At 36.5% G+C, this 13272-nt stretch overlaps 1 protein-coding gene across 2 annotated transcripts in view; it reads left to right on the top strand.

Annotated features, from left to right (window-relative positions):
* LOC109085979 (PDZ and LIM domain protein 2-like) overlaps positions 1-13272 on the top strand; it is a 62565-nt gene that overhangs the window by 13065 nt on the left and 36228 nt on the right. For both annotated transcript variants that reach the window (XM_042762651.1, XM_042762652.1), the window contains exons 2-3: positions 7014-7142; positions 10256-10407. In XM_042762651.1, the coding sequence (XP_042618585.1) occupies positions 7047-7142; positions 10256-10407 (248 nt within the window). In that variant the 5' untranslated portion in view covers positions 7014-7046. The remainder of the gene's footprint in view (positions 1-7013; positions 7143-10255; positions 10408-13272) is intronic.

Genomic DNA, 13272 nt, shown 5'->3' with positions numbered 1-13272 from the left:
ATGTTTGGCATGTCAGGCTTCACTGGCTTTTTAGCCTTTTCTCAGAAATCCTCTGACCTTCTCAAGTTTAAACTGAATGCCAATATACCATACAAAAAAGGCAGCTTTATGCATTCTCTCTTTCACAGACACCAACACCCACTCACTTGGACGTGAAACTGCTGTAACTACGCAAATTTTTTTTGACAGTCTCTCAGCCCTGGCCAATTCCTGCCCAGAATATTTTGGGTATGTGAGTGTAACAGGTCATTTTCCTCAAGATGTAGCTCACAAAACAGACCTAGAGGCATTGGTTTATTGTTGGGTTGATTTGGTTTGGGATGCACTAAAATTACAACCATTGCAATTTAAGTCAAAAGGCCATTAAACTGTACTATGAAAGAAAAAATGGGTTGAAAATATAAGCAGAAACAGATCTGATAACAGAAACTTTGACTTTGAAGAGATGTTCATGTTAGCATAGTTACTACAGTATGTATCTAAATGCGTATAACTGGTTCATCGGTTTGCCAGTTTTCCGTTTTCCCGTCTCCTTAAGTTTCCTCTTGCTAAAGGAAAAGGAACTCAAGCTAATGGTCTTTTGGCAAACGCCAACAAATATGAATATGGACCGCTAAACCTGCCTTTTATTTTCGAGATGCAAATACTTTCACTTTCCTGGTCAGCTGAATAATGTCTATTTTTATCTTGCAGAGCTACCCTCCCTGCCTTTCCTTCCCTTAATTATGGAAAAAAAAAATCACTGAAAAAGGTTCAAAACAAGGTCCAAACTCTTGATTGTTTGTTGTGGATTAGTCAAGTGCTAAAATCCTCTCCTGTTAAGAAATTAAAATAACTGGGTAACACTTTATAATAACATTCATTAATAAATAATTAACGTTTAATTATATAATGCTTAACAGATCATTACTTAATATAATCAAATAGCTAGACATGAGAATAATGTGCTTGGTAATGTTTACTAATAAACTTATTACCTAATGATTAACAGATCATTATTTCATGTAAATTAAAGTGCTTACAAATGTCATTAAGCTTGTCATTAATTCACATGATCACGCACTTCTTGAAAATCTACAAATTGTTTTGACAGATGTTATACAATGATTAACAGCTTTTGTTAGTGCACAGCACCTTTGCTGCTATTGAGGTTATATACGAGTAGGGACAGGTTTGGTGGTATGGGTTGATTAAGGGGTCTGAAGTGTACAGGGGTCTGTTTGGGAAATACTGACTTATAGTAATCAATCTTAGTCCTGGAGAACCCCCAACACTGCACATTTTAGATGTCTCACTAATCAAACACACCAGATTCAACTTATCAACTTATTAAAAAAATAAATACGACTTCATGTTATATCAATCACGTTTACACACTGCCTCCGAAATATTTGGATCGGGTTTGTCTTTTTTTTTTTTTTTTTTTTTTTTTTTTTACATTTTTTTTTCCTTTCGCATCAGGCAGAATGATGGTGAATAAAAAACTAGGGCTGAAAATATTGAACGATCGGACCATGCGCATCTCGTCAGTAAAGCCGGTTTCCATGCTTTTAAATTCACCTGCTTTTCAAAATGGAGCTGCAGTTAATACACAGAGCCGTAGTTCACTTTTTCGAGTTTTTTTGAAGATGAATCACCTTTGATAATGAACTCATTAGCGTAGCTTGTCAGTAAACTACGGCCTGTGTATTAACTGCAGCTCCATTTGAAAGCAGGTGATGGAACCGGCTGACGAGATGCGCATGATGATACGTTCCATTTTAATATACCAATATATTAACTAATGGAACCTTATTGTAAAGTGTTACCAATCATTTTAATATGCTGATTTGCTGCTCAAGAAACATTTTTTATTATATACATAATACATTTTTAGTATATACATTCACAGTATTATTATATCAGTATGAACCATAAAAATGGTTGTGCTGCCTAATTTGTTTGTGGTAATTTATTTAAAATAGAAATCTTTTATAACAATAGAATTTTTTTTTTGTCACTTTTAAAATTAATACATTTCTAAATAAAATTAATTTCTTTTTAAAAAAGTACTAATTTCTTTTAGGGATGCACGATAAATATCGACAGTAAAGCCGGTTCTGTAATCAGCTGTAAATCTCCATCTCCAGCCGTTGTTCACTGACAAGCTGCGCAAAACCACAATCATATTTTGCACATGTTTTCTGTAGCTTGTCAGTGAACAATGGCTCTGTGTAGTAAATGCTGCTCCACGTGAAAGCACGCACGTGTAGAGATTTACCGCTGATTACAGAACCGGCTTTACTGACAAGATGCGCATTAATATCATGTAGATAATAATAATATAACAATTGAATAGTGTGTGTGTGTGTGTGTGTGTGTGTGTGTGTATATATAATAGTGTGTGTGTTATGTTATATATATAATTGAATTATATTTGTGTGTGTATTGTGTGGTATAATATATATATATATATATATATATATATATATATATATATTATATATATATATATATATTATATATATATATATATATAAAACATAGTGTAGTGTGATTAGCTTTATTTAATGCATGACTGAAATCAATAGTTTTTGTTCTGGAATCTGATATCAATAGTTTTTGTTCTGGAATCTGATAAGTCAATACAGTGTTTAAACTGTCCTAAAACGCATAACAGTAATGGCTATGATATCCCATTGTCAGGGGCCATGTGTTGCAGCAGGATGGCACCTAATGGATTTGGTTTTATCACGTAACATTTCTATAAATGGAGCAAGGCACTTAACAGTATCGACTCGCATTTCTTACTGCTTAATTACCATATTCAAATCAATTTTAGCAGAATTTCTCCTCTACAATCAGAGCAAAAAAATGCAATGATTCTGTGTGAATATGGTAACGTTCTATTCTGTTGTGTTCAGCTGATGCTAATGAAAGCAGCCAGGAATGCTCACTAACATGTTGGATTAATTGAGGTTCTGAGGGGAGGGAAATGCGGCTGCCGCCTCCTCTGTGATTACATAAAAACTCAACAACCGCGCAGAGCAACCAGAGTCTCTAGGGCCCTCAGTAATTAAGAGAGATCCTCCCAAACAGAGGCATCGTTAAGACTGCTAATTGCCTGGAGAGGTAATGATGGGGTAGATTTCCATTCCCTTGGACCAAACTCTCCAAGAATGCAGCGACATCCGTAGCCTCAACTGGGTCACGCTGGGTAGGGGAGACAAACGAGTGTGCGGGTTCATGTTTGTCCCGTGTATGGAGCCAATTTCAGGCTTTCACACACTTTCTCCTGTTGATATTAAATTCAGGACAGCGTGACACAGACACTGACCTATCTACAGTATTTACATGGCCAGATTCTTTAAATTCTTTCTTTAATTACATCATTATCAGGGGTGTATGAGCCAGGCGGTATTTTCAAAACACAGTTGGTATACTGTAAATGTGCAATAAGTCTGGGTGGTATGCTGTGTGAATGCTTGAGATTATACTAAAATGTTTCTATTTTAGTAGATGTATTTCAGATAAATTTATGCTATTATTAGTCATGAATGCTTTATATGTGAGAGTGAGTAAGAAAGAAACAGAGGCATGTTTTAAAAGTTTTATAAAGTAGTTATAATAATTATTTAGATAGTGACCAAGTAAGGATTTCATTATTCTGGTTGATAAGATATTTTCATGGCTGATATTACATTCTTATACAATTTCATCTAAATTTTAAAATTAAAAATGAAAAACTAAAATTAGTTTAAACAAGTCAATTTAGGCAAAAAAAAGGATAATTTACAGTATGGAAAATTTATATTCATAATATTCTATACTATTTTGTCTAATTTTAAAGGCACAATTAGGGCTGGGCGATATATCTAACGATATGATCATGCGCATCTAGTCAGTAAATCTGGTTCCCTGATTACCCTGCTTTCATGGAGCGGCATTTATAGACAGAGCCGTAGATCACTGACAGCTCGATTATCGAAGGCGATTCATCTGGGATAATGAACGCGATATTGCGTAGGCTTGTCAGTGTTCTAACGCTCTGTCTATTAAATGCCGCTCCATTTGAAAGTAGGTGATGGCAATTTAGCGGTAATCAGGGAACCAGATTTACTGACTAGATGCGCATGATCATATCGTTAGAAATAAAAAGTATTAAAAGGCACAATATCTAAGTTTTCATCGCTAGAGGTCGCATTTTCAAAACAATAACAAAGGCAAAACTTGATGCTGTAAGGAGAGTGGAGCGATGCGAGGTGTCGTTTTCACCATCCAGAGATGTCCGAATCATGTTCACAATGTTATATAGGGAAATCGAGCAAAGAACATTTAACATTAGTGTCAAAGAACAGTATCCCTGACTTCAGTCTAGTGCAAGTTTAAGCACTCTCAAAAAACTCCCCTTATAATCAGTAAAGCTGCCTATACACTGTTTGATGAATGAATCTCCTACTTACATCATATGTTCATCTGCACTTTGTTGTTTATGATGAGAGAATACACTCAGTGATGACTCATCTAAACGCCTCTGATTGGCCACTTAATTTTTAAACTCAACAGACTTTTGTGTGATTGGTTATAACGCGCAACACTGTAAAATGTGGAGAAAGATTCATGGTGCAACATTGAGCAGATCTAAATTTAATGCTGCAGTCAACAGTTATTTCATTTTCATTTTATTCGTGACAGTCGTAATGGATTTAGTAACTGCAGCAGCATTTTTGTCCACGCATGTTACCATAGTTTCTACAAGCAGAAACCGATAGCACAGATATTACATAATTGATAGGCGACAATGAACAGGGATGAGCCATTATTTAAAACTGGAATTTCTAAAATCCCTTAGAACTTTTGGGATAACGTAGGTACACGTACAACTGCATGAAATGTATAACAATGTGCAAGTGGTTATTAAAATTAGTTTACAAGTCAAATAAGGCATAACATTATAATGTATGAAAAATGAAAATTAATTGATATTTGCTGAAGGTTACATTTACAGTACAGAGTTATTAAAGTGTTTACTATAAAGTTTAGGTTAGCATTAGATGGCAAATATAGTCTAAATGGAAAAATAAGAAATAAGCATTAATAATAAAATATTCAGTAAATTACAAAACCGGTAATAATGGCCATAATGAATATTTTATCAATATGTCATGCATCCCTGATTTAATACCCTGAATTAAATTGTCAAAAATGGGAATTACCTCATGTCTGTTTCCAGCTAAAAATTACCATGGAATTACCTTTTTTTTTAATTATTGTTTTTGTTTTTGTTTTATTCCCCAAAGGACTTTGTGGTAAGTTTGTGTAGTGTACGACTGAAAATAGTTCTGATAATTTAAGAGTCTGATGGACCGGCCCTTGAATGACTGGATTCTTTCGATTAGATGTAAACATTTGTCTTTATTTTTTTAATTGTTGCATAAGAATATTGAAACTATCTAAGGTCAAATCAGGGTAAGCAAGCAGACAGACAGGGAGAGATAAAGGCTGTAAACCTAATTTCAGAATCGGAGGGAAAACAAACGGTCCACACCTGAGAACAGTAGTTTTACAGCGTATTTCCAATCTGAGATATTTACAGTAGCTATAAAACATCACAGATCATGTGCTGACTGACATCAAAGCCGGTTTTCATACGTCACTTGATCCTGACAACAAATAGCATTCATTTTTGAAGCTTTCCATCAGTGGGTCCAGACACGTTTGCTGTCAGTTAAGTAGTTCATCATCACCTTGGTGAGATCTTGTACAAGGCTGCTGCAAGCCAATGCTTCACTGGTGTCTTCTTTTAGGGATAAAGATACATTTAAGCCACATTTGCACCCACATGGATTAAAATATATATCCTACTGTATCAGACAGCAGATCACTGTCTGCACTCCCACTGGTAGTCATAGTGTTGCTGCTCATTTGCATCACCAGTTGAATAATGTACCAGTTCCTCTTGTCCATGCAGTTACAAATAATGGTTTGTGCCAACCTGGGACTTATCTATATTGCCCTGGCTTATGCCTCAGTCTAAGTGGCTCAGTAGGGGCGCTTTTGGGCTGGGCTCGCAGAGTGGCTTTATTCTGCACTTGCTTATAGCATGGCGCTATTGGATGTGTTCTTCATAAGCATATAACGCAATGGGAGACTGTTCAAAAGGGAAAACTCCGGGTTACTAACCTTGGTTCCCTGAATGATTGTTGTGTGAGCTACAGTACAGTGCTATAAGGGTGCACGCAAGTCGATGACTGTCGCTATCAGTCAAAGATTCTGGTGAATGGCGCTCACTCCTTTTGGTGGGTTGAAGTGCCATTGCTTCGTGCAGCTACACGAATGTGAACAAATCAGGCTTCAGTATCATAGTAAACAGGAGTTTCCCATAAGTGTGTAATGCAACACTCCTTCTGTTTTTTTTTTGTTGTTGCTATTAAAGTACTAGCATTGTGAATGTTGTAATGATGTAATCCACTTATTTGGCCACCTTAAGATTTTTAAGTAGCTTAGTTGTTGTCAGAATTTTAATAGCCATTTTTTTACATTTTGCCGCTGTATCTGAGTTTTTGATCACAATGATGGCATCTTTGTTCAAAAAATAATCCTTTTAACAATTTCTTGCACAAATTTTAATCATTTAATATTGATGAAAATATTAAACTGGTGTTTTTGTTTAAGAATCTCAAACTGAATCTAAAGTGGTTTCTTGCTTTCCTTATGGGTGCTACAGCTTTAAAACACACTCCAGGACTGTCAGTCATGTGGCACCTCTCTATGATTCCTGATTGCTATAGTGTCTGTGTGTGTCGGTGGATTTGAGCTGCAGTCATGTGGAATAGGATGAAAGGTGTTCTGAAGAGCAGGTGAAAGCAGTTTACCTTTCAACAGCAGCCAGTGGCTCTGAGATTTGGAAACTATGAAACACATCTGTGGCATTTCAGCTTGATGTCAAATTAAACTTGACCGACGCTCTCTCCATCTGTGGGTTTTCCATCTTTTTTGCCCCTCTTCTCACACTCCTTTTTTTCCTCCCACAGCACTGAGAGCATTGGGCAGCAGCCTGTAGTCACATGATGCCTTTTACAGTGAACCTGATTGGCCCGTCCCCCTGGGGATTCAGAATTTCTGGAGGTCGAGACTTCAAGAAGGCCATAACAGTTTCCAAGGTAATTTTCATCTCTGTTAACCAATCTAGAACATGCTTCATCCCCTTGTTTTGTTTTATTTTTTGCATCAGTGATTAAAGCAATTATGCTTCATACCTAAACACTTAATGTCTTTATTTTCTCATTAATCACTGTTGTCTACCTGTTTTGCCCTCTGTCTCCTTGACTACTTCCATCAAACAAGACCCGTATAATTAAAGAGGAAGTTCCTGGTTATTGTATTGCATTGCAGATGGTCAAGCTATTGTTTTTTTTTTACTACTTTTTCCTTCCAAGTATTCTCCATTCTCTTTTTAGAATAATACAAAATATGTTGTACTTATGCAAGAGTGTGCAAGAGTTAGATTTAGGCACAGCATGAATCATTGGGTTCCCCTTGAAAAAAAAAAAAAAAAAAACTTATTTCATGTATCTAACAAGAAATGAAAACTCACATCCAAATGATTATTGCAAACCATTTTAAACATCTGAGAAAGTTTTCAGTCAGACACCCCAATACACTTTACAAATGTACAAATTCAGTCCTGTGGTTGGTGGAAAAACATGTTCATTTTGTAAATTGCTGGGACCATATATCGCTGGGACAATGCTCGCTGTCGAAAAGGCCACTACAGAATAACCCATACATTTTTGTTAATCTTGCCAGAGTCTTTTATCACCAGGGCATATTTTGATGGACTGTGATGTCTTGAACTCTATTAGGACTCTTTACTTTTCAGTTGAATCTTATAAAAAGATTTTTAATGAAGTGTAACCAGCTTTAGTTTTAGAATTTTTATCAAAGATAAAGGGGAAAAAAAAACCTCATAAAAGTCTAGATCAGGGTTATTCAAATCTAACCCTCGAGGGCCAGTGCACTGCAGAGTTTAGCTCCAACCCTGATCAAACACACCTGAGCATGCTAATCAGTGTCTTTAGGATCATTAGAAAATCACAGGTAGGTGAGTTTGATCAGGGTTGGAGCTAAACTCTGCAGTGCACTGGCCCTCGAGGGTAAGATTTGAATAACCCTGGTCTAGATCTTTCTTTTTTTTTTTCTTTTTCTCGCCATGAATATAGCTGTGGTAACTGACATGACCTTAAACTATAAACAAACAAACAAATATGTTGGGTTCACACTTATTTAAAGTGAATCTGGTCTCTCAGAACAGGTTAACCGGTCGGCTTTTTGAGTTCAATCTTTTAACACTCAGGCATTCGTGAAAGACTGTTTTTCAGCTGAGAAGTTCAGAATCTGTTGTACCACCTAGTCTGGAACCCATTTATTTTTGTTTTTCATGGGCTTTGAGACAATTTTCAAGTTGAACCAAAACAGTTCCTCTCAAGTAAAAAAAAAAAAATAGTTCATTTTGTGATAACTAATTCCATGTTGTGATCCAGAAATACACCACAGTGTTTCTAATTAAAGGCATCTAATTGAACCTTCCCTTTCAGATCCTGGTCACGTCTGCATTATAATCCAGAATTCCATTGAATTTAAATCTAAACCACTTTAGAACACTGAGACTTTAAAATTCATGGTTTTCATTATCCTTATTGTTTCCCATTACCATACTGTTTCAAATGCACTATTTTAAGGGATAGTTCACCAGAAAATGAGAATCATTTACTCACCCTCATGTTGTTCCAAACCTGTAAGACTTTCATTTATTTTTGATACACAGTTGAAGATTATCTTAATGAAACCTGAGAGATTACTGTCCCTCCATTGAAATTCTATGCAGCCAAAACTTTTATGCTTCAAAAAGTTCATAAAGACATTGTAAAAGAATCCAGGTCTTCGGAAGAGATCCAATTGCTTTATCTGATAAACAGATTAAATGTATTCACATATGAATATCACATATAAGCAATACACATACATTCAGTGCATTAAATATGGTAAATGAAAGCTCAGATGGGCTTGATTGATGCAATTTTCATTTATGTGTGAACTGCCGTTTAAGGACTTTACTGTCTAGGTCCTCTAGGCTTGTGCCCTCAACAGCCAATATGTGAAGAAAATGTGAGCTTAAGTGTCCATGCGGTGCAGGAGATCTTTGGTATTGAGAGGGGTTGTAAAAAACACAGAATAGAACAGCATGGGGTGTTTTTTAAGAGGGTTCCAAAGGGCCTCATGGAGGGACAGGTCAAAGTGTAGTAGCAGGAGTTTGGCATGGGCACAAATCTTATTCTCCCCTCTTTTTATTGCCTTTGTATGAACTCAGCCTTTCTGACTCTCCATGATTCCTCAAGCTTTTCACATACATGTTTTGATGCTGTTGCATGAGACAAACCTCAGAAACTACCTAGATATTCCTTTAAAAATACTTGATGCCATTGAGAGTTACTGCATAATTCAAATTCTGGAGTGAAGTATGAGGGTATGTACTCATCTGTCTCTCAGGTCTTCTCTGCCGTCACACACAGAGGGGAAGCATGGTCACGCTCGGCGTGAAGTGAGGCATACTCTGATTACATGAGACATGCTCCATTGTGTGTCTCTGTAGCAACAGTTAATTGGCACTCGAGCAGGTCCTCAGACATGGCACCTCTGCCCCTCCGCTTTAAGCTAACATCAACAACAACAGCTGACTGGCACTCTGCAGGGCCTCCCTATGCCAGGCTTTTTTGGGTGTTTTGAGTCAAGCTGAGGTGTTGCTTTTCTCTTCTACTAATGAGGTTGTGGCCTTATTAACTTTTGAGTCTTGAGGGGATTCTAAGCTTTGCTTAACTAACAGCAACACTTGTCTTGTTTTAAGATTTCTGCCAACTTTAACACTACTTGGTTGATGCTGTAAAAGTTAAGTTTGTGGCGTCATTGAAACATTGCTCTATTTGACACAGCAACATTGACTCATGGTGTGAGTTTGGGGCAGAACTTTTCAACCAAATGACAGACGAGAAAGTGTTCAGAAAATATTTATAAACAGTCATATTTTTTGCCAATTAACCTTGCACACTGTAAAACAAATAAAAATACAATTTTTTAATTTATTTCAGAATACCTCTTTACCCCAATTTAATGGTTTTCTTATTAGGCCACAGACTTTGACTCTACAGTATAGTAAGAACAGCTGTTGTACGTGGCTGAGTTCTGATTGGTTGAATGTTGTTGTTTTTTTTTCATAAAGGTGAACACTGGCAGTAAGGCAGAGACAGCCTGTCTTCAGCCTGGTGACATCATCGTGGAGATTAATGGACTCAATACTGGCGATATGCTGAATGTAGAGGCACAAAACAAAATCAAGAGCTGCACAACACTTCTGCAACTTCTCGTAGAAAGGTGAGGGTGCCTCTATTCGATTTATCTACATTGTTTTTCTTTCAGAGATGGATACAAGTGTATTATTACTGGTCTAAAATGAAAGTGATGTTCATGAAATACAAGAATTTTTTTTTTAATCAATTTTAAAAATTTCACTCAAATTGAAAACAACATCACTTTTAAGGAAAGTCAGTTCACTTTGTGGCCATATTTGCAACACCTTCAGGCAGCAATTTTTGCAAAAGCATTTTCTATCTAATTGTGGGGAAATAATGAAATCCCAAAAACTACTTGACAAACTCACATTTAAATAACATATTTCAAACTAAAAATAACATCTGACATGAACTTTCCAATAAATATTGTTTATTATACTCAAATACAGTAAAAAAAAAAGTATCTCAAGCATCTCAAGAAACTGACTGTTTCTCTGGCATCCAGAGATTTGAACACGGCAGCTGTGGTGACACAATGACTTTATCAATTGACAGTTGGCTCTTTTTTTTTAATTTAGAAGGTGGACTTATCCCACCATATTGTTTCACTTTCTCAAATCCATAGTAATATGAGTGAACTGTCTTGATATATAGGCCTATAGTCTGTTGTAATTCAGTAACAGCTAAATATGTTCAAAGGAGCTAGAGTTTTATTCCATGTGGTTGTGCTGCCATGTGAATAAAATAACTTTTAACACTTTCTAAAAGGTATTGAGGTCCAATGAACCCAAAACCAGTGCAGTTATATAGGTCCAAGTCAACTTGGATCAATTAGTTGACTAATTGTTCAGTCATCTCATTAACTTAGCCTGTAATTTTGCTCATCTTTATATGTCAGCACCAGTAAACAAACTGGGCCTCATTTACCAAACAAACATACGACAGAAAATTGGGCGAGTGGTTGTTTCTACTCAAAACTTGGAATTTATCAATATGGACATGAGCAGTGGCTACGATCGTCAGGTCTCTCTGAATGTTCTGGTACCAAGTTGCACGGCATGTAGATTATTTTCCTGACTGACAACTGAATCTCATTAGTCAGTCATTAAAGGGTTACTCCACCACAAAATGAAAATTTTGTCATTAATCACTCACCCTCATGTCGTTCCAAACCCGTAAAAGCTTTGTTCATCTTCAGAACACAATTTATTTTGGATGAAAACCGGGAGGCTTGTGACTGTCCCATAGGCTGCCAAGTAAATTACACTGTCAAGGTCCAGAAAAGTATGAAAAGCATCGTCAGAATAGACCATCTGCCATCAGTGGTTCAACCGTAACGTTATGAAGTGATGACAATACTTTTTGTACATGAAGACTTTATTCAACAATTCGTCTCCTCTGTGTCTCTCCGCATCACCCTATTTTGCAGAATTTTGCAGAATTTTGGACAATTGTTTTCAGTTGCTATATTTATCAATGTACAATCATTTGTATGATAGGATTAGGGGCATACAAATGTCATGAATCACACGTGAACTGTCATAAGTTGATTTGAGTGCATAGATCTGCGCTCATTTCTACGTTAGATGAGGCCCACTGTTCTGGCCATAAACGGTACCTTTGCTCTCTCACAGACATGCACTTTGAGCCCTGTCCATGTGAGTACATTTTTCCCTTCTGACCTCATTTCTCTGACCAGGCCAGAAACAACACTGGGCCCACAATGGCACTCTATTTGTGTGTGTGTGTATTGGAGGAAGAGGGTGTGTGTCTGCCCTCTTCTAAGTTCATATTAGTCTATGAGTTATGCAAGTATCCTGCTACCTACTTGACCCTTTAGTTTTCAGAACAATCCATCTACAAATAGAAGTGCCTACAGTATGTAATAGAGGAGGGAAGTTGACTTGCGTGTAATTCAGTTTGAAGAATTATTGGCATGAATGAGAGTTTCCTTAAGCTGTTTTGTAAAGTGTTTCCACTTTCAGTGAGTTGAAAATATGGCTGGAATGCCGCAGTACATGTGGTGCATTAAGACGCTCTAATGCAACATCTTCTGAAGAATTAATGTGTACTGTCACAAGATGAGAAGTCACTCTGGAAATCATGTAGGGAATTTTGCTGGGAATGTATTAATTTGCCTTCAAAAGTGAAGATCTTCTCAAAGGAGCATTAGAAGACAAGCTCCTGTAGTCCTTCTCTGCAGTATCATGTGAAACCTTCAGCTGAGGCTTATGTGTGGACACACAGTCAATGCAAAGGACTATTGAGGACTAAACAGGGCAAAATTAAAAATTAAAAATTTAAAAACTTCTCAAACATCAAACACTCATGTTTCATGTTTTTTGAGTGAGGTATTGAGTATTGACTAGAGTGAAAGCAGTTTGGAACAGGATTTTTATTTTCTGGTTTGATCTTATACAATACAATACAATACAATACAATACAATAGTTATTTGTCGAGCACATTTAAAAACAACCAAAGTCGACCAAAGTGCTGCACAGAATAGAATAAAAAAACTCAAAAATAAGATGGATAAAACAAGACTATCAAATTTAAAACACAACACTAACAAAACAACAATTGAACCAATAATCAAAGGGTTATGGAAACCTAGAGAGAAGAAATATGTCTTTAGAGCAGACTTAAAAGCAGAAATAGACGGGGCTAATCTGATATGAAGAGGTAGATTGTTCCAGAGTTTCAGACCTGCAGTCGCAAAAGTGTGATCACCTCGTTTTTTTTAAGACTACATCTAGGCACTATGAGCAGACAGAGATCACAAGATCTCAATGTTCTAGAAGCGGTGTATGGACGAAGCAGGTCTGTCAGGTACTGAGGGGCCAAATAGTTGAGGGCTTTATACACAAATAGAAGAATTTTAAAATCAATTCTATATTTGATGGGTAACAAGTGCAGTGCTGATAAAATAGGGGTTACTGGCTCATA

The sequence above is a fragment of the Cyprinus carpio genome, chromosome A8, assembly GCF_018340385.1.
Source record: "Cyprinus carpio isolate SPL01 chromosome A8, ASM1834038v1, whole genome shotgun sequence".
NCBI lineage: Eukaryota > Metazoa > Chordata > Actinopteri > Cypriniformes > Cyprinidae > Cyprinus > Cyprinus carpio.
Note: the sequence above shows the minus strand (reverse complement) of the source record. Positions and strands in the feature narration are given on the sequence as shown.